We start from the raw sequence: 23377 nt of genomic DNA, 5'->3' as shown, positions 1-23377 counted from the left end.
TGTGTGTGTGTGTGTGTGTGTATGTGTGTGTGGGTGCATGCGAGCGTGAATATGTGTGTGCACGCATATGTAACACTATGTGCCTTTAAAATGTATTTGTAAATCCATAATATTGTATCATTTTAAGCGCATAGAGCATGCATTAGTGGATATGCGCTATATAAATGCAATCCATTATTATGTATTATTAAGATTTTTTTCAAATCCAGTATCAACGTCTATACCGCTTCGAGGATGTTTTCATCCCCTGCATGGAGGATCCTGTATCTACGTCTGTTCCCCTGCGAGGATAATTTATTTATCCTGTATCTATATCTGTTCCCCTGCGAGGATAATTTATTTATCCTGTATCTACGTCTGTCCCCTGCGAGGATGTTTTTTCTCCTGTAAGGAATTTTTTTTTTTTATCCAGTATCTACGTGTATTCCCCTGAGAGGAGGTTTTATCATTAAGTATCTACGTCTAAATTAATCCCTTGTAAGTACTTTTTTTTATCTAGATCTAGTATATCTACGTCTGCCTGCTGGTATATCGTATCTCTCTCAGCCTAGGCTGGTCCTGACAGACAGGGTTGAAGCAGCAAAACTGTTAAATAGTCAAAACTGTGTCGATGGAGGCGTTTAGAAAAACATATCGATTATTGCACTTGACTTTCATATCGTATCTGTAAAGGGAAAATCATTCCTGTAACTAACAAATGATGTTGGTAGCCCTTTCTACTTTTCTGGTATGTTTTTTTTTTACACTGACCTTGATATCAAATGGATCCATCCTAATCTTGACTTTGTAGAAGTTGTCCAGACTCTTTATAATGAGGGTGCCGGGCTCCTTGAAGATGTATTTGGTACGGGTGGACAGGCACACAAAGTTTAGCTGGGTTTCTGTTAGGTTTTCTCCTTTGTTGCCATACTATGGGATAAAGAAACGACATTTTTTTTATTTTCAGAGAGCTACAGAATTTGGGGGGGGGGGTGTTGTTACTTATTATCAGTTAGAGCTTTACAAAAAATAATATTAACATACTATTGGCCAGCTATTCAGATGTGCTAAGCCCAAAATTGAGATTTTAAAAAAATTCCATTGCAGTTTCTTCATCTGTGGTATCGGCTGCGTGCACTCGAGAAAACGTTTGTCAAAATTCAGATTCTAAAAGTTGAAAAAAATATTTTTTACAGATAAATATAATTCACGTATGGTAAAACTGTTTTTAAAATAAGGTTTTTTTTCTCTCTTTTGAAAAAAATTGTATTCTGGACCTGGGGCATTTGAACAACTTGCCCACGATATAAATACTGATTTCTTGCTTTCTGTTTCCTGTGTATTTTTTGGGTTTTTGTAGCATTTTTTTAGGTGGGGTAGGGGGGGGGGGAACTCAGAAAAAGGGAAGATGAAGCCATATTATATACACATTTTGCATATGTAATCAAAACTTAATATAAAAACATTCTCAGAGTAGGAATGAGAACACAAGCTTATGTTACTTTTTATTTTATATTTCATCTATACTTTGGACTGCTCAGCTATGAAGATTGAGACTTTATATTCTTTAATTATTAATGTAAAGTTCAGTGTCAAGTTGACCAAATCTATAACAAAATGTCCCTAAAAATATAAACTACTTTTAATACTCATTTTAAAAATAGCTGTATTGACTCAAATATTTTTAAAGAATATTCCCTTAATAGCAAAGCAGCTGGCTTGAAATAACACACATAAAAAATCGAGGCCAATACCCTAAAAACTCCTCTCTTCAGAAGAGCTGGATTGATAATCCACATTTTCATTTCGGGGGCCTTTGGACGGTAGATAGTGGCCATGACGGACATCTCAAGCTCCTCCTCACGTGAGGTGATTACAGCAAAGTTAATGTAAGGCAGTCCAATGGCCTCACTATCTGTAAAAGAGAATACAGCAGCGTTTTAGTAATGTAGACTTTATAATAACCCTACATTTCGACTAGGATACAAGTCAAAGCAAATGTATTCTTTTGTTAAAAAGCTACAGAAAAATGTGCAATTAACATCAAAAAGTTTAGAAAAAAAACATTACCTTTCTTTTTAATTTTTGTCCCCGAAGTTAATTTTATACCAACACAATAGTCTTGTCCCAGGAAGTTAGGAAAACGTTTTGAAAGAGCGCAAATAGGCATCACATTTCCAAGTTGGAATAGAGGTCACAATAAAAAATTGACTTGTTTATCCAAAATGTATGCCTCCTTCAGGTAAATATCTAATACTCCCATCTATAAATTAAAATTGTAGTTATTACAACCAATTTCTCAATCCCCCTCCCCTCTCCACTAGACGTATATTTTACTTGACTAGTGCAACATCCCTCCACTTAATCTTGACTATAATATAACTGTCACATTACACACTTACAAACGTTCTCTTTCTACCTCAGTCCATTTCTGCTGGTCAGTCTGTCAGTCTGTCAATTTCTTTTTTCTCTCTCACAAAAAGATACTCACAAGCATTCTGGCAGGGAGCTGCCAGCACATAATTGCAGTCATAGTCAAAGAGGGCAGGTCTGTTGCTGAATCCATTGAAGTCAAACAAGTAGCCGTTGGGGATTTGCGGGCCGACCATGGTGCATGTTTTTGAGGCTGAAGTAGGGACCGTGCTGAGATGAGATCAACTACAAAGACCCTTTTAACGGGACATGGACTGATCACAAAGAATTTGTAAAAATCTACCCGGTTTTCAATAACCGGGGAATTTGATTACAAGATAAAATTCCTTTAAGGACATGGACTGACCTCATGACATTGCTGCATAACATTTGGAAAACAGCAATGGTAACAACCGTTGCTATCTGCAGTCTTTGGCGCAAGATAATTGTCACATCATTATGCACCTGACTTACAGCTCATCGTGTCACTGAGAACTCGTCTGTGAGGCAAGGCGGTCCAAAACACAAGATTTGAATTCATTAAACCAATGAAAATATTTCATCCTCTCATTGAGAAGACTGAAGTAACAAGTATAAACTTTGTTATGTTCTCACCAAGCTAATGGATTAAGCTATTTTGGTTTACATTTTGTGATCAGCTGAAACCATAGTAAACAGGAAAAGCTGATGAACGCTATTCTGTTAAAAATATGACCCTGGAAATGTGTATGTTTCAATGGAGAGTGAAGTTTGGGATGTCAAAGAAACACCAGCCACTAATAGTTTTCAAATGCAGTCCCTGTGAGGACCAACAAGCTGAGGGGATGCCTTACGTACAGAAAACTTTTACATGATGGTCAGCTCATAAACACTTCTGTGAATAGTCTCTGAGTGATATATCATGTCATGCACTTTGCTATACGGGAATGTATGCCACCACATGCAGTGCATTGTGTAAGTGAATTTATTTGTGCTATTATCTCATAGTATGATGATTCACATTATGAACCCCCGGTCGTATATTTTCCATAGCAACAGTTGTCAAGGCAAAGTTCATTGTCTCAAACTTCCGCTACACAGAGATGGCAGGACCAAAGTTCTACCCAACTGACTATTGATATACTCATTTAAACCTGTATCGACAAATGTATTAAAAATCTGTTAGACAATGAAGTAAATTACTCCACTCCCAGTTCGTTGGCTAAAATGTATTCTTTTTCATATAACATAAATAATATTATATCATCCTCAGTTTCTGGCCCCATAAAGATCCTGGCACTGGCCCATGCATCCCTTTGCCAGCCTTTCCTGGATCTGATTCTGTTGGAGCCTTGTCGTCAGAAAATGTGAGGACCACCCACAGCTCCCAACAATTTACCAAACCTGTACTATGGATTTTTAAAACGGTTTTTCAATCTGAATCTGAATCAACCCTTTTGTAAGTTTATGAACGCTGATGTTGTACTACCTGGACGACAGAAACCGTGCGTGTAGGATGGCTGACCTGCTCTGCATGTGGCTCAATTTTATCAATCCATTCATTGTTCAAATTATAAGTGAAACACGTTTTAAAAAATTAAAAATATGGTAAAATGGAAATGTCTTCTTCATTACTGTACTCTTTATAACAACTGATTGTAAATCTATCAGGCAACAATAATTTACAATGGGTAAGTAATGATATTATATAACCCATATTCCCCAGGATATGCCGAATATGATTTCAATGTATCCTGAAATTATTCCCTTATTTTTATTTTCAGAGCAAAGGACCAGTGTGCTTATTTATAACGTTTTGTAGAGAATGTAATCAGAATACCATTTTGTTTTGTCAGAAAATTGATCCATTGATATATTTAATTGTACGTCCACCAAGAATACCAAATCGCCCAGGTTGGCAAGCATTGGTGTAATGTATTATCATATTATATTTATATCAGTGTGTTGTTGTTTTTCTGATCAAATACACATTTGTATAAACATCACATAAGTTCTGATTCAGGATAATGTTTTCTCAATGCAAGCAAATCATAGTGTGAAGAATATTGTGTTGCCTCAAAATAAGTTGAGGTGCTTATTGTTTTTCATGCTGGTGTAAAGCAGATATAACCAAGATATAATTAACTAAATATTGCATATTTCAAATGAAAAATTAAATATGTTAAGTAAAAATGTTATATCTTGCTGCAACAATATATCAAATAGAATTTCTTACTTCTTGGAGAAACTTGAAGTTGCAAATGCGTTGTCATTTTTCAAAATGATACTTCATGCAGTTTTTGCACAAGTCGTCAAACTTTGCAGAACTACACAACCCAAAGTTAATGTTCAGGGAGCTAATTTAATTTCCACTAGTTTGATATGAATTCAACACAGTTCATGAAGACAGCTGAGTTGTAGCATCCAATAAAAAATATTACCCTCAATGTGCAAAGGACAAAACCCAGAAAAACCAATTTTTTTTAGAATTAAGGTGTGCACATGATGTAACTTTATTGAAAACGAGTCAAAACCAGCAGCACTCATAGAATCTCAATGCTAAACAACTTTGGATTTGGACAATTAGCATCATATGCATACCTTACAATAGCAGTACTAGGATTCCAAGAAATCACAGCTAAGGTTAAGAGATCTTACGTCTACAACGTCCATTGACCATAAGAGGCATTTCCTTGGGACACTTGCACTTGTAGGCTCCGATTGTGTTGATGCATTTGGTGTTACCAGTGCAGTCATCAATACCCAAGGCACACTCATCAATATCTGAGGAATGCAGCATATTAAACAATAAAATCAAAACACACTATTTATCTAAAAGTACATTAAACAAGTTATACTTTATAGTAGAGAAACTTTTATTTTGGAAACCATGTCTGCTTTAGAACAGGTTTCCTGTCTCAGTTACTGTTGTAAACATATCGGCTAGTGGAAGAAACATAGCATATCAAATTTGGGAACATTCCAGCGAGACAAGCAGAAACAAAAAGTTAGCTAAAGATTGACTGTTTCATGGCACTGTGATCACCAAGGGAATTCATTAGTGTAAACCTTTTTAACTATAGCAATATCTTATTAGGAACAGCATAGGGGATTTCAGGGACAGATTACTTGCTTTTTCAACAAAACAGTAGGCGCATAGAAAGTACCTACTATTCTTGGACAGACCATAAAAATGACAATCCTATTCAGATCCAAATCTTTAACTTCACTGTGTTAGCCGAGTTGACAACTGTACAAGCCACAGTAGCCAGCCTCTAGTAGTTTCCTTCTTGAATCAAATCTCCAAATACAAAAGATATTGTAACTTTACCTTTAATACACTGTACTTCCACATTTTTGTCTATGCAGGCAGCACCTTCATCGCAAGAGTAGAGAAGACCTTCAACGTTGAGCTCACATACTCCATTCACTGTGGCTCCAGTAGCAGGTTTACCTTTAACTACATTGCAACGCACAGCCATGGGTTTAGGACAGATCAAGCATTTGTTGTCCTGCCAACAGATCGAAAATAATTATAATTATAATTATAAGGATAATTGCATTATACAAAGTGCATATCAATGCTCTACAGCATGCACTATGACCTTTACAACCCCAGCAGACCCTCAAGCACTACAAACCCGACAAGATCATACACTGCCTAAAGCCACATGACCCATTCCCAACAGGGTAAAGTGAGGAAACTTAGTAAAGTGCTTTTCCCCGACGTGATTCAAACCTGCCCCCTTATAGTTGTGAGTCCGATAGCCTAACCACTATGCTACTAATGCCACAAATTGAGAAAAGTAGCAAAATGGGAAGAAACCAGTTTGCTTGGCAAGACAGCTGGACCTGAGAAAACCTTTGACAATACTGACATTGGTAGGAAACTTAAATTCAGAGGTTTACTATAGCAAAATCAAGCCATCCTGATAAAAATAATAGAGGCTTTCTTTCTTAATTTCTATGCATTGTCCCTCCGCAGTGGAATGTAGCCCTTCATCAATGACATACACTCTGATCTATTGACTGTTCGCTGCATCTGCTCTCTAATGTCATCTTGCCACCTTTTTTCTCACCTTCCTCTTGATCATTGTTGTGTCCTTGGTCTCTCTTTGGTGTATCTATTTCTTCATCAGTTATCCGTCATTTTACCAATGTAACGAGCCCATTTTCTATTTTGTAAAGGAAAACATTTAGGGATATCTGCCATTCATGTTTAATTTCATATTTTTACATGCATTTGTATATATCATGTATTCTGATACCAAGCATCTTCCTTTTCATTGATCTCTGCGTTGTCCTTACTTTATATTTTTAGTAATTAGGCAGGTTTAATACACATAGCTTATTACAGGAGATGCAGAGACAACAAGGGTGGTGGTCTCTCTCTCTCTCTCTCTCTCTCTCTCTCTCTCTCTCTCTCTCTCTCTCTCCCATCTCTCTCTGTCTCTCTTTCTATCTCTGTCTGTCTCTCTCTCTCTCTCTCTCTCTCTCTTCTGGTGCTGTGGCGTCATAAACGGTCAGCAATGCTGACAGCACGCAGGAACTGAAACACTTGCTCGGGGGTCCTTAAAAAGAGCTGAACGTGGATCACTGAAATGTCCCAGCAGATGTGTCATGGCACGATAACAAAGATGGGGGGACCATGAGGTCCCCCGAGCTGAGAGACGTACCAGTAGCAGGCTGGACAACAGCTCCTGATCTCCATCATCTTCCATGACGCTGTCTGTGTTGCAAGGGCCATACCAGTCTTTGTCTTTCTCATCTGGTGTTCCTACAAGTTGACAAATGAATGGGCGTTTAATGAGTGTATTAACAATATTCACCTATAAAACTACAAAGTACCCATTAATTTGGCACTACATAAAAGTGAAAAATAACAGTCATGTCTATGTAGTTTTAAACTGAACTTTTGTTTAAAAGGATCATCAGTGTTGTTCCAAGAAATAAAATAAAAGGACACCGCAAAAAAACAACATTATTGTATATTTCTCCCTTAAATTGGTCGCTTTTAAGCACAAGGGGGCTATCCCGAAAAATGCTATTTTAAGAAAATCAAGTTAAATTTTTTGCCCCTTGTTCAGTTTCTTTTAAAGACAAAGAGAGTCTTCTCTATAACCAAACAAATATACACACCAATGAAACCAAACTTCTCCTATAGGTAGGGCAACGACCACTTTTGGTGTAGATCAAGATTTCTGGAAACCCCCAAAACCTGGGTTAGCCCGCTTGTCCTTAAAAGCAACCAACTATAACTTTGGTGACGAACAACATTCATGATTTATACTGTTATAGAATACTCGGTGACATTTGTTGTCACATCGTGATGTCCCCCTTTACTATTTTAATGAATCCTACAGGCTAATGACATCTCAGGACCCAGCTGCATTGTTACTTAACAAAACTGTGGACCACAAATCAGACGCCCGTATATTACAGAAACAAAGTTGTTAAGAACAATTATCCATCTGATTATAATTAAGAGACATTGATTTTGAGAGCATCTCCTCTCAAATAAGTACTGTTTCCCGCCTGAGAAAAAAATGAAGCTTATACAATTGCATTTGATGCTCTGCTGATAGTTTTTAAAACACTTTATTTCTTTCTTTTTGCCTTTACCTTAGTTATAGCATTTGTGCCATTTTCTTAACATCAAAAGCATAATCAAGGGTAAGTGAACTGTACTCCAGTTGTCAAATTCTCTGCTGCATTTCAAAGTGTGATAAGAACCTCATCAGCTTTGCTTCAGAAAAGGGCAAAACGATTCTTGTAAGCTGTCTCTCTTGGAAACTGATGCTCAAATTCAAAAGAATGTGAGACTCAAACCATAGACCTATCAAGAAAAAAAACTGGAATGTTGTTAATATCACGATACATGGTTAATATTTGAACCACAGACCTTCATTTTGAAGTTAACCGTAAGACTGACAAGCACTGATCCATTGCCTGTTCTCTTGGTGAGAATAAAACTCAAGTTCAACACTAGGTACTTACTCTGCTCACAGGCAAAGTTGGATGGCGTGGTGGTTGGTACCGCCAGCACAATGACACCTTCTCCACTCTCATCCAACCTGACCACCAGGCCAAGAACGATGTCTTCTGCTGACGAGATCACAGTCTGTGGAGAGAAGTCATCGCTGACCACTGCCACGGAGAGCAGGTAGTCCGGGACGTGGTAGTTGGCGTACTCCACTTTGTCTTGCTGAGCAGGGGTGAGGAAAGGCCTCAATTTGATCTCTTCATTTTCATCTACGGTTACTTTCACTTTGCCAGACACATACAGGGACTCTGTGAAAGAAGTGAAAAGAACATAGGCACTAAAAGAAACCAAACACATAAGATTTTTCAAATGAACGAAGACAGAAGTTTGAACAGTCACCACCTGGACAGAAGAAAGCGAAGATCAACTGAGAGGATGTTTTGACTGTACCAACTGGAATGTTTTTATCAAAGCGTGATGTGATAACAATGATTATGTACAACAGTCACAGACTATGTTAAATTTTGTGTAGATATAGTGGCTCTTAAAAAACAAGTTACCATCTTCCCTAACTCTAAACCGTGGGTAAATTCTGGAGTCAAAGATCTAATCCATAAAAAGAAAAAGGCTTTTAAAAACCATAACAAAACAGAATATAAAGTCATAGACAAAACTATTAAGAAAGTAATCTGGGTTGAAAAACAGAAATATAAAAAGAAACTGAAAGATCTGTTTCGTTCAAATAACTCTCGAGAGACATGGACTGGGCTTAAGACCATAATGGGCTACAAAAATAAACCAACAAACATGTGTTAACAACGAAGAAAGCTAAGCAAATTAACTAAATGCCTTTTTCTCACGTGTCGACAAAGGCAGTCCGTGTGACTTGCCATGTGTGAACACCGACACAAAAGAAAATAACGCTATTGTTGTTGAAGAACGTGAGGTTAGATGTGTGTTTGGACGTGTGAATGTGAGAAAGGCGTGTGGTCCAGACGGTATGCAACCCAAAATTCTGAAAATGCGTTCAGCACAACTTAGTTTTATTTACACCTACATTATCAACCAGTCGTTGTTGACACAAGCTATTCCCACTATTTGGAATTGTTCTGAAATCGTCCCCCTTCCAAAGAGAGAAAAAATTACTAAAACGAATGACCTAAGGCCAATAGCCATAACATCCATAGTTATAAAATACCTAGACAAAATTGTGCTAAAAAGACAACGAATGTACATAGAACCCATCCAGGACACTCTACAATTCGCATATCGTCAAGGAAGAAGTGTGGAAGACGCCATTCTACTATTTCTTGATAACATATATAAACACTTAGACAAACCAAAAAAACATACTATGGGATCCTGTTTGTTTATTTTTTGTCAGCCTTAAGTACTATCCAGCCAGCTATCCTTTTAAAGAAATTAGAAAACATAGTTGTTAACGTCAATTTAATAGTATGGATTGGCAATTTTCTTACCAACCGAACCCAGTATGTAAAATTAAAACATTCTTCATTGACATACATCACAACAAATACAGGCGCCCCTCAAGGATGTGTTTTGCCACCAGTTTTATTCACACTATGCACGAACAACTGCCAAATAAACAACAGTAACATCAAATTGATAAAAATTGCAGATGATTCAACCATAATTGGGCTAATTCAGGCTGACCATAACGAAACCGCTTACCAGAATTTTGTAGTTCACTTTTCCGAATGGAGTGAAAATCATATTGTTTATATTGCTGCTCATTTATATTATGCATGTGATTGTAAGCCTACGTGTGTGTGCATGTGGGCGCGAATGTGTGCACGCGCGCGCAAGCGGGCGCACGCGCGCGTGTATGTGTGTGTGTGTGTGTGTATGTGCGTGTGTGCGTGTGTGTGTGTGTGTGTGTGTGTACACGTGGTGAAACAACAAGCCAATGTGCCAGGATCTGGTCAATAAAGAAGTATTTTATCTTATTGCTCAACAAAGATAATTCATTAGTATTGCTGCATATTGTATTTGGCCACATATTGAAACAGACATTATGCTATAATAACACACATATATCCTGTAACTAGATCAGCATTTTAAAACAAAAAGTCCTCTACTAAAACATTAGCACCAATTTTATAATAAAATATATGAAACTCAGTTCATTACCAAGGATTGAATTAGTCATTTACAAAAGAGTTAAAACTGGTTATTCAAAGCTTGTAACACATTAAGTTACATAAAGGGCTAGAGTAGTATTAATTTCATTCCTCATTCAGGACAATCTAACAATACATACGAGCTTTGGGCAAAAATAAACTTACTGTATCCTTTTTCTACCATGACGACTCTCAATGCGTTCAATTTGGTCTCTGTGTCCACAAAGCTGAGAGTGCCATCCTGTCTATTGCAAGCTTCCACGGCCTGCCTCCACACATTCTCTTCCTCAGGAGTCTTGATGCAGAGCCCATCAGCGTCGGAATATCCATCTATACAGCCCTCCGAATCCCCTGTATTATGATTGTATGGTGATAGTCAAATGTGATTTAGGTTATCTATCCATAGATAGAATGGAAAAATAATTTCTATGCAGCCGTGTCTGCATTACAGATATCACGTATTGTTTTTTTTAAATGTTATTGTCCTTTTCATGCAATATAAATAGAGCTGGGATTCAGACTTCCCTCTACTTTTAAAGTTTGAATATTGCAGGTTATTATTGTATTTTATAATATTAATATAGAATTCGTACTTCAAACAATGCTGGAAAAAAGGTATGTGATAGCTTTTACAAAATGGCCCTGTAAACTGATACGTTTTTCTTTGGCATAAAAACTAGAAAAAGCATGCACATGAGCAATGTATCAAACAATACGGCATTTTTTACACTAAACCTTTCACTTCTAGAACTACTGGGGAAAAATATTGGTTTATAAACTGAGTGATATTATAGCCTGGTCAGTAGCCAACTTCCATCTCTGATAAATTCATTACCTCTACATAAAATATTTTCACATTGAATGATGTTACAGGATTGTTAGTAGCAAGTTTTTTCTCTCTGATAAAGTCCCCTTAGAAACATTATTATCTTTAAGCTCAAATCCTGACAGAAAGAAAGAAACGAAACACTTACTAATGCAGGTTTTCTTATCCTCTGACAGGACGAATCCCTTGGCACACTCCACAGTGGTTGGGTATCCTGGTACACAGATGAAGTTCAGCTTAAGAGAGTACGGCTCCGCAACAGCTTCAGTCGTTTTATCAGGCAGGACTTTACATGTATAACGTTCTGTACACTCAGGCATCAGAACAGACTCACCGATCTGTGGACAATGATGGGTACTCAAGACTTCGTGGCCCTAAGGTACGCTGTTGGAAATTCCTCGCATGTGTTTTTCAATATAAAATGAGTCACGATGCAATGGAATCAGGCGCTCGTCAGTTTTTTGTCACATTGTGTTATTTGTATTGTCTTATAGCTTGTACATTTGCATTGCTTTCTTTGAAGAAGTTAAGATATGTGCAATTGAAGGAGGTGCGTGTCGCTAGGTGTCAGAAGTAAAATTAGCAAGAAAATGGCCACCAAACTTTTGTGAATTCTAAAGCTTGAGTGTTTTTGGAATCTGTAAAAGTTCATTTTTTGTAACATTAAACACCGCTTTTCAGTAAACTCCACCCATGAATGTGTTTTAAATGGACAAAAAGGTGCTGGCTCAAAAAAGAAAATTTGAAAAAAATTGTCCGATGGACTGAAAAAATGGCTGTTTCTTTGATTTTATTATTTTGATGAGCGCCTAGTTTCACCACGATGCCTTAGAAATGGATACATCAATACAAATAAAAACAATTGAGCTCTTTGACTCAAGCCCTGCCACAATTTTCTTGAAGTCCACTTATTATTTTTGAGTTTTGTTTCTGTAAGCACACTATGTCAGGTAGTCTAAAAACAACTCTAGAGCATCAGAACCTCAAGATTTGTAGAAATTCCAGCTCAAAGGTGTTCTCAGAAAACGTTTGATGCTTCTAACAGGCCATCTAAAAATGGTTCAAATCATCATCCAATGAAAAGGTGCAGTTTATGTACTTGCGTTACCTGAATTAACAACTCTCGTGTGTAGCCAGCATCAACATGAATAATGAAAGATAAAATAAGTAATTAAACAACTGTTGTCACCTCTCAGAATTATCCATTAGTGTTATTCATGATGTTTCTCATTTTATGAGACACACGATACGTTATGAAGTCGCAGGCATGACCACCATACTTAACACCATAGACCTACAGAAAGTAGACTGGATGAGAAAAGTTTAGTGTCTACTCAAATCAGATCTTGAAAGTTATTCCTGTAGGGTAATATCATATTTCAAGTACAAATAACCGTGAGACTAATGTATACAGATACTCACGGTCAAAAGCCAGGTTGAACCGTCGGGCATTGGGACAGAACAACCACACTCCTCCGGTGTGACACACTTCTGTCCTTGTCTCATGAGCCCATCACGGCACACACAGCCTTCTTCAGGAGGTTCCTCACAGATGCCCAGCACAGACACTTCACCACAAGTAGGCTCACACGACGCATCCGAACGGTACATTTCCTTCGCTGTGCAGTTCCAGGCTGTTGGGAAAGTTGAAAAATCAGTAGCTTGTTTTGTGTACCTTACAGATCAAATGAAATAAAAGAAAAGTTTCACATAGCAAAGAAAATACCAAAGAACAAAACAGACAACTTTTTTTTAGATGTTGAAGAAGTTTAGTAACTAACTCTAAACAAAAGCTCAATTGACTGTTGGATAGAGAGTAAATTAAGTAAAGTAAATAAGTTTTTCCAACATGAAGTGAATCAATTAAGAGGCAGAGTGTTTGACCAGTACTAAGGTTATTTGCATTACGACAGAAGTCATCCCATACATATTACAAAAGTCCTTTTATACTTACGGCAGAAGTCATCACGTCTCCAGTCAAGGTACACGCCCTTTGTCAAGCAAATCTGGGCAAATCCTTGGACAGAAACACAGACAGACTCCATCGGATCGGGCTGGTAACAGGCGTCAAAAACACAATTATGAAAGTGCTCTTCCAGGTCCATGCCTGGAGTCTGTTGAGACAACAACAGAGTAAGGATTGTTAGCCCTGTAAGTGCCACAATAAGCTGCAGTTTTGCTTACACAAATATTCAGTGCAGTTGAACCTGCCCGAGCGGTCACCTCTCCATAGCACGCATCCATACTAATGGACACTGTTTTTTGATATCTCCTCATATTTCTTAAAGTTGTTTTGGACTTATGCATAGCAGTCCCAACGGAACGTGGCCACAGACAGTCATTTTCACAACAAATCAACCTCAAAACCGCCCCATAGCGATAAATTTAAGTTCTACAAAAGAGTTCTGACAACCTTCCTGGTGGGCTGTGTGTACGTTCAACCAATGCACAGAATACTGCCTCAGAATTAATAATAATAATAATAATAATGGATTGCATTTATATAGCGCATATCCACTTATGCAATTCTCTATGCGCTTAGTTAACATGATAAATATTGTGGATTTACAAATCAATTTTAAAGGTACATAGTGTTACATACTCGTGCAAACACATATTCACTCACGCACGCACCACACACACATACATACACACATACACATATACGTACATATTATGCACATGCGCACATACAGACTCACAACGATCTACAGCTTGGATGGATTTTGTCTAATCGAAATATGATGAAAATAGAAATGCTTTTAGTTTCTTCTTTAAAATTTCTAGATTTTCTGCTTCTCTGATAGTTTTTGGAAGCCTATTCCAAACAAGTGGGGCAAAATATGAAAAAGAGCGTTGGCCATATGATTTGTAATTTATTTTAGGCTTAACAAGGGTTGTTTTGTCACTTGATGATCTGAGCGTTCTAGGATGCACATAGGGTGTTAAAACTGTTTTAGATAGTCCGGTGATAAATCATTTAAGCACTTGTAGCAAGTTAAACAGATTTTATATATGATACGCTCTTTCACCGGGAGCCAGTGCAATGCTTTTAAAATAGGAGTCACATGATCATGCTTTAGTTTTTTAGTAATTATTTTGGCAGCAATATTTTGTACTCTTTGTAGTTGTTGTAATTGTTCATCAGGTACACCAGCCAGTAAGCAATTGAAATAATCAATCCTTGACAATATAAGTGATGTTATTAAAGTTTTGGTGACACCAACCGATAGATATTTTCTAATGCTCCCTATTTTCTTCATTTGGAGATATAGATTTTTACAAAGATTGGATACATGGTATTTCATTGACATATCTTGATCTAGCACCACACCTAAAGAGAGAGAAATGAAAACGAAGATAACAAAAACCAACACAGATACAGACAATCAGCTGAGACAGACATTACTAATAACAGCTTACGAGCCAGCAATTCCTACATATTTACAGAGTGGTTCTTTCAAAGAAAAGTATCCATTCCTTTCTCAATAGAAATTGTGCTGCTTCTTCTCTGAACTGATTTACAAAATGTATTAGCACTACCTGAAATTAGCTCTTACCCTAAAACAGTCAGCAAGAGGTCCAGTCTCATCATAGAAAATGCCACACATGTCGTCCGCTGCCAGTTTATCCTCCATCTCTTTAGTGCACTCACCCTCAGGTTCCACAGGTGTGTCGCATCTGTAATGAGAGGAGGTCAGGGCGGGGGGGGGGGGGGGGGGGACTAATGAGAAGTCTAAATAAGGCTTTCAAATGGTATAACTCAGTTTCTAATCTTTTCGATAATATTCAAATAGCTCTACTTGCAGGATCACTTGTAGAATAAAGCTGAAAGCTTAGACCTGGGTCTTCTCCGATCATCCACTATTGTTGAGTTGTAAGTCACAGACACGAGAGATAGCTTACAGGTTTCAGGACTCCGCATGGTATCATGTTAGTTCTTAAAGCTGTAGGCACAGATATTATAGACAGTATCTCATTTGATCGGGATTAAAATAGACAAGGATTCATTAAAGAAAATAAAACAATCTCAGAACACAACCCTCAGGGTCTCAATTTTAAAAAGTGGTCATAGAGAACAAGCTGTTCAATTGTGTTGAGACCTGAAAGAAGCATTTTTCAGGCGAGATAAAAAGCTGCATAATTATTCTTTGAAAATTGTATCTCCATTGTGTATCTTTTCGTTTTCTTATTTCAACGTTTAGAATTTGAATTTAAATAAAAATATTTCCCACACACATGCAACCGATACCACAAATTAAGCAAATACAATTTGTAAATATTTCAAGAGGTCGGGTTTAGTACATCGATAGTGAAAGGGTTAATTAACAACCATCTTACATTTCATCGACAGCTTCTGGATCTGGAACAACCCAATCTTGCCCCAACGGCGCCATAGCTGCACGACTCCAACGATCTCTCCATTTAGGTATGTTCACGTTTGTGCCATTTCTGAGACGGAAAGTCTCTGCATCGTCGCAGTCGCCACACAAACCACACATTTTGCCAACAAAAGAGGTAGGTGCCTTCACAGTGAGTTTGTTCCAGCTTAGCGTCACTGTCATTTCCAGCTTCGGCACAATCAGGCTGAAGTAGTTTGGTTTCACTCTGGTCTTGTACACTCCAAGTTCTCCATAACTTGTCTGCTTGATCACTTTGCCGTTCAACTGTGGGGATGTAAAAGAAAGCTTTGGGTCTCACTGCTTTGGAGGTTTTTTTTAACTCACGAGTTATTGTACCAGGAGAGAGGTAGGGCTTGCCAGGTGTCTGGGGTACAATTAGCGAGATAATGATCAGCAAAGTTTGGCGAATTCTAAAGTTTGAATGTCTCAGGAAACTGCAAATTTACATTTTTTGTTGTTGACTATATTCTATATTTTCCATTAAAATCTGCACAGAAATATGTTTTTGTACGGACATAAAAGATTTTTTTAATTGATAAAAATAGCCTAACAGTAGGAAAAGTGTTAGTTTTTTATTTTTTATTTCATTATTTCGAGGAATGCCTAATTTCATTATGAGGTCACACATGTATTATGTATTATGACAGCCGCAAGAAAAGCTCATGATAACACTGTTTTCCCATTTCTAAACCAGTTTCGTCTTTTTAAGGGTGCAGAAAGTTGAAACAAACCTTTATTCCTTTCTATTTTTCTTAGCCTGTGTATTAGAAGTAATTTCAGTCTTTACTTTTGTGTAGAAAAAAATAGAAAAGTTGTGTTATGCCGACAATCTCTGATCGGTGAGCTTACAGAGATTTTTAAAAAAAACTTGTATCATTATTTGGGGCCTCTGCAGAAGAGCTGAAAAGACATGAAAACAACATCAAATGTGGTGCAAAATGGAAATCAGAGCATGTATTCTCAATGATTATAAACAAATTTTCTCAATTTAAAGGAGAAGAGCATTTTTATTATTTCAACTTTCTGTATACATATAATGAAAAAGTTCAGTCTTGTGAAAAGTACTTGATATTTGATAATCCAACTCTATTTCTTTTTATTAAAGTCTTTCCATTTTAACATATTTAACAAAGTAAGAAGGCCAAGCACATACGTTTTCTAACCTCATGGTCTTAATAACCCAAAACAGTTTACAATGTTAGATAGAACTTTGTAATTTTGACTGTAATATTGTGATTTGAAAGTTTGGGGAGAACAAAAAATAGAATCTATCATTGACATAAAATTCTTTGCAAACATTCAACAAAAATTAGGCCACACAAATTTTGTACAAAGAGAAGAGGGGGGGGGGGGAATCCAAATAACACTAAAATATGAACACAAGTAAGAGCTAAAAACATAGCGAGGATCAAAATTACTCACGCTGAGTCTAATAAGGATTCAAAAGAAAACAACAAAATATAACAACAACAAAATACAAACATTAGTTAAATGTGTTGAAACATTTGTAATGCTTACCCTAAAACTCCTGGCACGAACAGCAACTTTGAATTCGAAATTCTCCTTAGTCTTTGCACCATTTCTTATCACTTGCATGTTCCTTAGATGAATATCAACCTGACTGATACAGGAAACTCCCTGTCTTACTCCACATGCTTTGTTCTTTGTGTAAACGTCATAGTTCATCGATTCACCATCTTTGTCCTTTTCACAGACACCAGAAAACTTGTACCTGTTGAATATAATGCAATAAGTGCAACAGATTCTTTGTCTAATGATTAATTCCCCTTTCGTATTAGGCATCCATACAATGAACTTCAGTTGAAGGCATAAGATTCAGCCTGCCCAAAATTCAACATAGACTTTTCACCTTTCATAGAATTACAACTAAGGAAAAAAAATCACAGCACTACTTTTGACTGGTACAATATAAAACAGCATACCTATCAATACACCAACTTTTTATCAAATACACACTCAACTCATAAAAGAGCACAGACATTATGTGTATCAACTCACCTGCACTCGCCCTGAAAGTCAAATTTGTTGCCATTGTAATCAATGTAATGTGGGTCCCCTGAAGCAACACACTCGCCACAGTGAGCTGAAAACAAAATATAAGAAAATTAAAACTTTAAAAAATGATGTCTTCTCCAGCTGCAATGCATTCAACTAGAATCTAAAAGACATGACTTAAAAAAACAATTTTGCTAAAGAGTATATTTGATTGTAAGGAAAGTTCACCAGCTTCAACATATTTTTTGACAATATTTAATATTGTTAGTAGAAATGAAGCATGGGAGAAAACTGACATTCACCTAACATGCTGCAAAACACTACACATCAGAAAATTGTGAAATTGTGAGAGCTTGGGATGGTACGAGTAATAATAATGTCAAGGAGTCTGTTTAAAGTCCAAGACAAATAACTAGACTATATCCACAAAAGCAGTGTCATCTTTTATACGTACTGACGCAGGCTTGGCCAATCTTACTGAAGACCTTATCAGTTGGGCATTTACAGATGTAGTGGTTGTTTGACGGCTGACATATCTGCCCCCCTTCACATGCTGTTGCGCCAAGAGCAGCCAATTCCTTACACTGATCCTCGGCTGGGAATAAGTATGAAATTCATAACATGAAACATTTTTTTTTTCAAGGTATACTAATTTTTTCCTTAATTCTATAGCCAATGTATTGGGTTGTTTTTCTTTTCAATTCAAATAACATTTGATCAAATGCAGTTTAAAACAGATTATATCTTGAATCACCAAAAATCACCATCATCCTCACATATGCCAAATCTGTCCTACAAGCTCTCCAAAAGCCACAAACAGCTCAAATACGACAACTCCTTTCACTCCTATGTGATCTAAACTCCCAAGCCAACACAACTCTGCAGTGGATATCAAGTCAGTGTGGCATTCATGGAAATGAGAAAGCAGACGACGTAGCAAAAGAAGGAGCCAAAATGACACAGATTGAAGATGGCATGGATGTCTCAGGAGTCAAAAACACTAATAAAATCTGCCTTAAGAAACAGATGGAAAAGGTCCCACCCTAAACACAACAGACATGACCCATACTACATACTAAATAGAGCAGACCATGTCACAATCTTTAGACTCCGTTGTGGCCACAACAGACTCAATCACCATATGCACACCAAATTAAAAGTGGGAGAGTCAGCGATCTTTGAATGTGGACACGACCAAGAGGATGCCAACCATATCCTTCAGCACTGCCCGCGCTATGTCACCCTTCGTACACAGTTGTGGCAGAATGTGGCTCCTCTTGAGAGAAAGCTCTATGGCAGTTTCTCAGAGTTGAAGCGAACTGCACAGTTCTTGCGCGACATCAGACTGACTGTTTAATGGATATTGGAAGGCACAAACCATCCAAGTCAAATACAAAGAGCAAAGAATATGTTAGAATTAGACAATTAAGACAATAAGAACACAATCATGCTAGGCGTATCATTTTTAGTATACGTTCATTGTTACCAATTCCATAGCCCGTATTTCTGATCAGGTGACTCATCATCTACAAATGCTCACTACCTGTGGTTGTTCTTTTTATCTTTCTTCATAGTTCTGATTACTTTACGAGAAACCTTTCTGAATATGCAAATAAGATATCAGACGTGCAAACAATGTGCATTCCACGCACGACAAAGAAAAAAAAAGATTATTCACAAAACAAAAAGAGTCTTTTTTCATGCTTCAGTACACAATACGTGAAGCATGTAGACAAAATTAGTTACTTCTCAGATTCGAGCCCTAAGGAAACAAATATGTCACACACATAGGTGAGGCTTTTACAATTTATAAGTATGGAATAATAAAAGGCATGTTGTACTGAAAGAATATGGCATCAATAGAAAATCTACAAATTTCACCCGCGTGTTGATTTTTGGGAAAAATCTCTATTTCTTGTGGAGGACGAGAAGTAAATCATTTTGTCGGCACACCTCTTCTATTTATAATATTATGTGATTCTGGACAGAAGTGTCAAAGAACTCTAGCTAAGCTCACAATAAAGAGCACACTACTGCTCACAGAAACGGATCTCATCACTCACGTTCTGGACAGAGGAATTCAGCTTCAAATGTGCTGCAATCCAAGCCCTGTCCCCCTTTACAAGAAATATCCGTCTTCTTGCAGCTCAGGGTGGCACCTTCCTGGGTCGTGTCAGTCACCCACTGATCCGTCAGTTCATTCTTAGCACGGCACCTGATCTCAACAGGTTCATCACAGAGGTAAGCCTGTTAAAAAATAAAAAGAACACCCATTAACTCTTGGTATCCGATAGGCTATTCCTCCCTTGCATGCCACCAATTTCACATCTAAGTTTTCAGCATCACAAACGTCCCTAAAACTCTGATCCTGTTATAATAATAAAAGATATCATTTGTTTAGCGCAAATTCCTGCTCAGCAGGAAGCTCTATGCATTTTACAATCTATACCGTTACCCAGCAAACCTGACAGCATTCTGAAACAATCTAAACTTCCTGGGAAGCCCAACATACTGACAAGATATTTCGCTGTCTGTAGCTGGGTACCCATTTCCACCTGGGCGAAGTGAGAAAAATCGATGTAAAGTGCCTTTCAGCAAGGACACTGTATTTGGCCTGCAGCTCGAACCCCTGAACTCACAACCACACTTTTATGAGTCAGTGGCCTGTTTTTGTCAGATGCAACCTATAATATGAACGCCAACCTGATCAACGTCATACAACAACTGTATCTCCAGCGCAGTCTACCTTTATGGCAGCTTGGGGGATTGGTTCAGGACAAGGGTCGGGGTGAGGCAAGGCTGTTTGCTCCCACTCTTTTCAAAATCTTCCTAGAACGAATCATGACTGACACACTGGAAGACTACAATGGAACAATCAGTATTGGAGGCAGGACAATAACAAACTTGCGTTTTTCCGATGAATAGCCGGAGAAGACCAGGAGCTCGCCACACTAGTGGAGCGGCTGGACACAACCTCAGCCGCCTACGGAACGGAGATCAGTGCCAAGATAACCAAGCAAATGACAAATAACACCAATGGCATCAAAGCGGACATTAAAGTCAGGGGCGAGAAATTTGAGACCGCCAACAGCTTCAAATACCTTGAATCAATCGTCTCATATGAAGGCTCAAGACCAGAAATTCTCCCCAGAATCGCGCAAACAACAGCTGCGCTGTCAAAACTGAAGCCTATTTGGAGGGACAGAAACATCACGCCCAACTCAAAATTCAGACTAATGCGCCCACTGGTCATCTCAATATTTTTATACGCCTGCGAGTCGTGTACAGCAGATTTAGAGAAAAGATTCAGACAACAGAAATGAGACGGTACCACAGACTCCTTGACATCTCGTACAAAGACCACGTTTCAAATGCTGATGTACGAAACAGAATCACCTACGCAGTAGGGCAGCCTGAAGATCTACTGACCACAGTAGGACAGCATGAAGATCTACTGACCACAGTGAAAAGATGAAAATTAAAATGGTATGGGCATATCACAAGATCCACAGGACTTGCCAAAACAACCCTACAAGGAACCATACAAGGAAAGAGAAAGAGAGGAAGGCAGAGAAGAAGATGAAAGGACAACATTACATAGTGGACTGGAAAGACGATGGGTGGCAATCTGAGGAAAGCAGAGGACAAAGATATATGGCGAAAGCTGGTTTTCAGATGCAGTGCCGCAGGAGCAGGAGCAGGAGCAGGAGCATGAGCAGGAGCAGGAACCGGAGCAGGAGCAGGAGCAGGAGCAGGAGAAGAAGCAGAAGAAGAAGCAGAAGAAGAAGAAGCAGCAGAAGAAGAAACAGAAGGAGAGGTAGAAGAAGAGGAAGAAGAAGACGAAAAAGAAGAAGGAGGAGGAGGAGGAGGAGAAGGAGGAGGAGGAGGAGGAGGAGGAGGAGGAGGAGGTGGAGGAGGAGGAGGAGGAGGAGGAGGAGGAGGAGGAGGAGGAGGAGGAGGAGGAGCAGGAGGAGGAGGAGAAGGAGGAGGAGGAGGAGGAGGAGGAGGAGGAGAAGAAGAAGAAGAAGAAGAAGAAGAAGAAGAAGAAGAAGAAGAAGAAGAAGAACCGTAACCACTAGACTGCTGTCCCCACATGTGAGACCTATTTCATAAAATAACATCTCACTGAGTAGAAATGAATGATCGAATAGAAGGTAAACACCACACAGTTTGATTATAGATAAGATGATTTTGCTGGGCTTTGATTTATTATGAGTGTAAACTACAAGGGGATACTGTGAGTCAACTGAAGTAATGCACCGTATGTTAATGTTTAATTAAAAGAGAATGTTTTAAAATAGAATTAAATACTCATATAAATCACTGATAAAAATTCTAACAAATGACAAGTATGCACTGTTAAGGTTCACTGATATGCATTGTTTCAACCAATCAAAATTTTACAAATCAATGCAACATGAAAACAAAACAGATTGTGATAGATGCATCTCTAAAAATTGTTATATCATTAGGACATCTCAAGTAAGATGGTAAAAAAATATTCAATTTCTAGATAAATATGATGTATGCTACCTACAAACAAGAGCCTGTTGTTTGGTCAACTGACAGATGAGACCATTCCTTGAAAAGCAACACACGTTGCACGAAGATGATGACCTGCTGCGAAAATGCTAAGCAGTGATAGAGCCTTTCTTTACACCGTTTTTGTCAGATGCAACATTTTTGTACCAAAAAAAAATGTAACCCCTAAAATCCCCCCCCCCCCCCTCTTACTGCACTAAAGATGAATCTATCCCTTCTTAGATCTTATTTAGCAAGTTATCATCCTTGCTTTACGAGTCACTTTTCATGGAATGATCCAAAAGACATTTGAATTGGGTTTACCTCTGCGCCATGTTTGTGTAGCTGTTCCTTGATCTTCTCCAGGGTGGTGGGGCCAGGGATGGGGAATGGTGGAGTGAAGATCGTGGGTTTCACACCCTCTATAGTGTGACAAAAGACAAAGGTGAAACAATTTCTTTGACCATTAAAAAAAAGTAAAAACACATTTGGTAAACAAGAGGATTTTGTTTGGATTCCCTGAAAAGTGCACCATCACGTTATTCACAAGAAATACTGCAGAGTAGCTTAACATTATAAAGTCCCACATTGGAAAAGCACAGGCTGCTTTCACATCTTTGGATAGGATTTGGAAGACAAGAGATATCTAATTTCGAACAAAGTTGGGGATTTTCAATTTAAATGTGAAGTCAGTCCTGTTTTATGGATGTGAGAAATGGAACGCCTCACAAACTTGCATAAAGAGGATCCAAGTTTCCTTGAACAGGTGTCTGAGAAAATTACTAAGGATCAGATGGACAGACAGAGTCACCAACGAGGAAGAGTTACGGAAAACAAGACAGATCCCAGTCAGAGATGAGGTAGGAAGAAGACGGTGGCGATGGATTGGACATACTCTCATGACGTCAGGCAGCTGCATAACAAAGAAAGTGTAGGATTGGAATCCAAAGGGGAAGATATCAAGGGGAAGACCGCGTGGAACCTGGCGAAGAATCATAGAAATTGAGGTACAGAAAAGTGGGAAGACATAGAATAACATCAAGAGGCTAGCCCAGGACAGAGAAAGGTTGAAAATGTTTGTTCGTGGCCTATACCCTTGAGTAGGGTGAGAAAGACA

At 38.1% G+C, this 23377-nt stretch overlaps 1 protein-coding gene across 1 annotated transcript in view; it reads right to left on the bottom strand.

Annotated features, from left to right (window-relative positions):
• The window catches only part of LOC101848648, a 57433-nt gene that overhangs the window by 18384 nt on the left and 15672 nt on the right, over positions 1-23377 (bottom strand). The window contains exons 14-31 of the mRNA XM_013080257.2: positions 22585-22682; positions 19803-19986; positions 18194-18334; positions 17743-17827; positions 17242-17455; positions 15662-15987; positions 14881-15001; positions 13275-13434; positions 12743-12954; positions 11469-11658; positions 10660-10845; positions 8368-8661; positions 7047-7147; positions 5702-5882; positions 5029-5154; positions 2471-2605; positions 1734-1894; positions 751-909 (exon numbers count right to left, since the gene is read on the bottom strand). Coding sequence (XP_012935711.2) covers positions 751-909; positions 1734-1894; positions 2471-2605; positions 5029-5154; positions 5702-5882; positions 7047-7147; positions 8368-8661; positions 10660-10845; positions 11469-11658; positions 12743-12954; positions 13275-13434; positions 14881-15001; positions 15662-15987; positions 17242-17455; positions 17743-17827; positions 18194-18334; positions 19803-19986; positions 22585-22682 — 3074 coding nt within the window. The remainder of the gene's footprint in view (positions 1-750; positions 910-1733; positions 1895-2470; positions 2606-5028; positions 5155-5701; positions 5883-7046; positions 7148-8367; positions 8662-10659; positions 10846-11468; positions 11659-12742; positions 12955-13274; positions 13435-14880; positions 15002-15661; positions 15988-17241; positions 17456-17742; positions 17828-18193; positions 18335-19802; positions 19987-22584; positions 22683-23377) is intronic.

This window comes from Aplysia californica, unplaced genomic scaffold (genome assembly GCF_000002075.1).
Source record: "Aplysia californica isolate F4 #8 unplaced genomic scaffold, AplCal3.0 scaffold00080, whole genome shotgun sequence".
Lineage (NCBI taxonomy): Eukaryota > Metazoa > Mollusca > Gastropoda > Aplysiida > Aplysiidae > Aplysia > Aplysia californica.
This window is presented reverse-complemented; position numbering and strand designations above follow the sequence as displayed.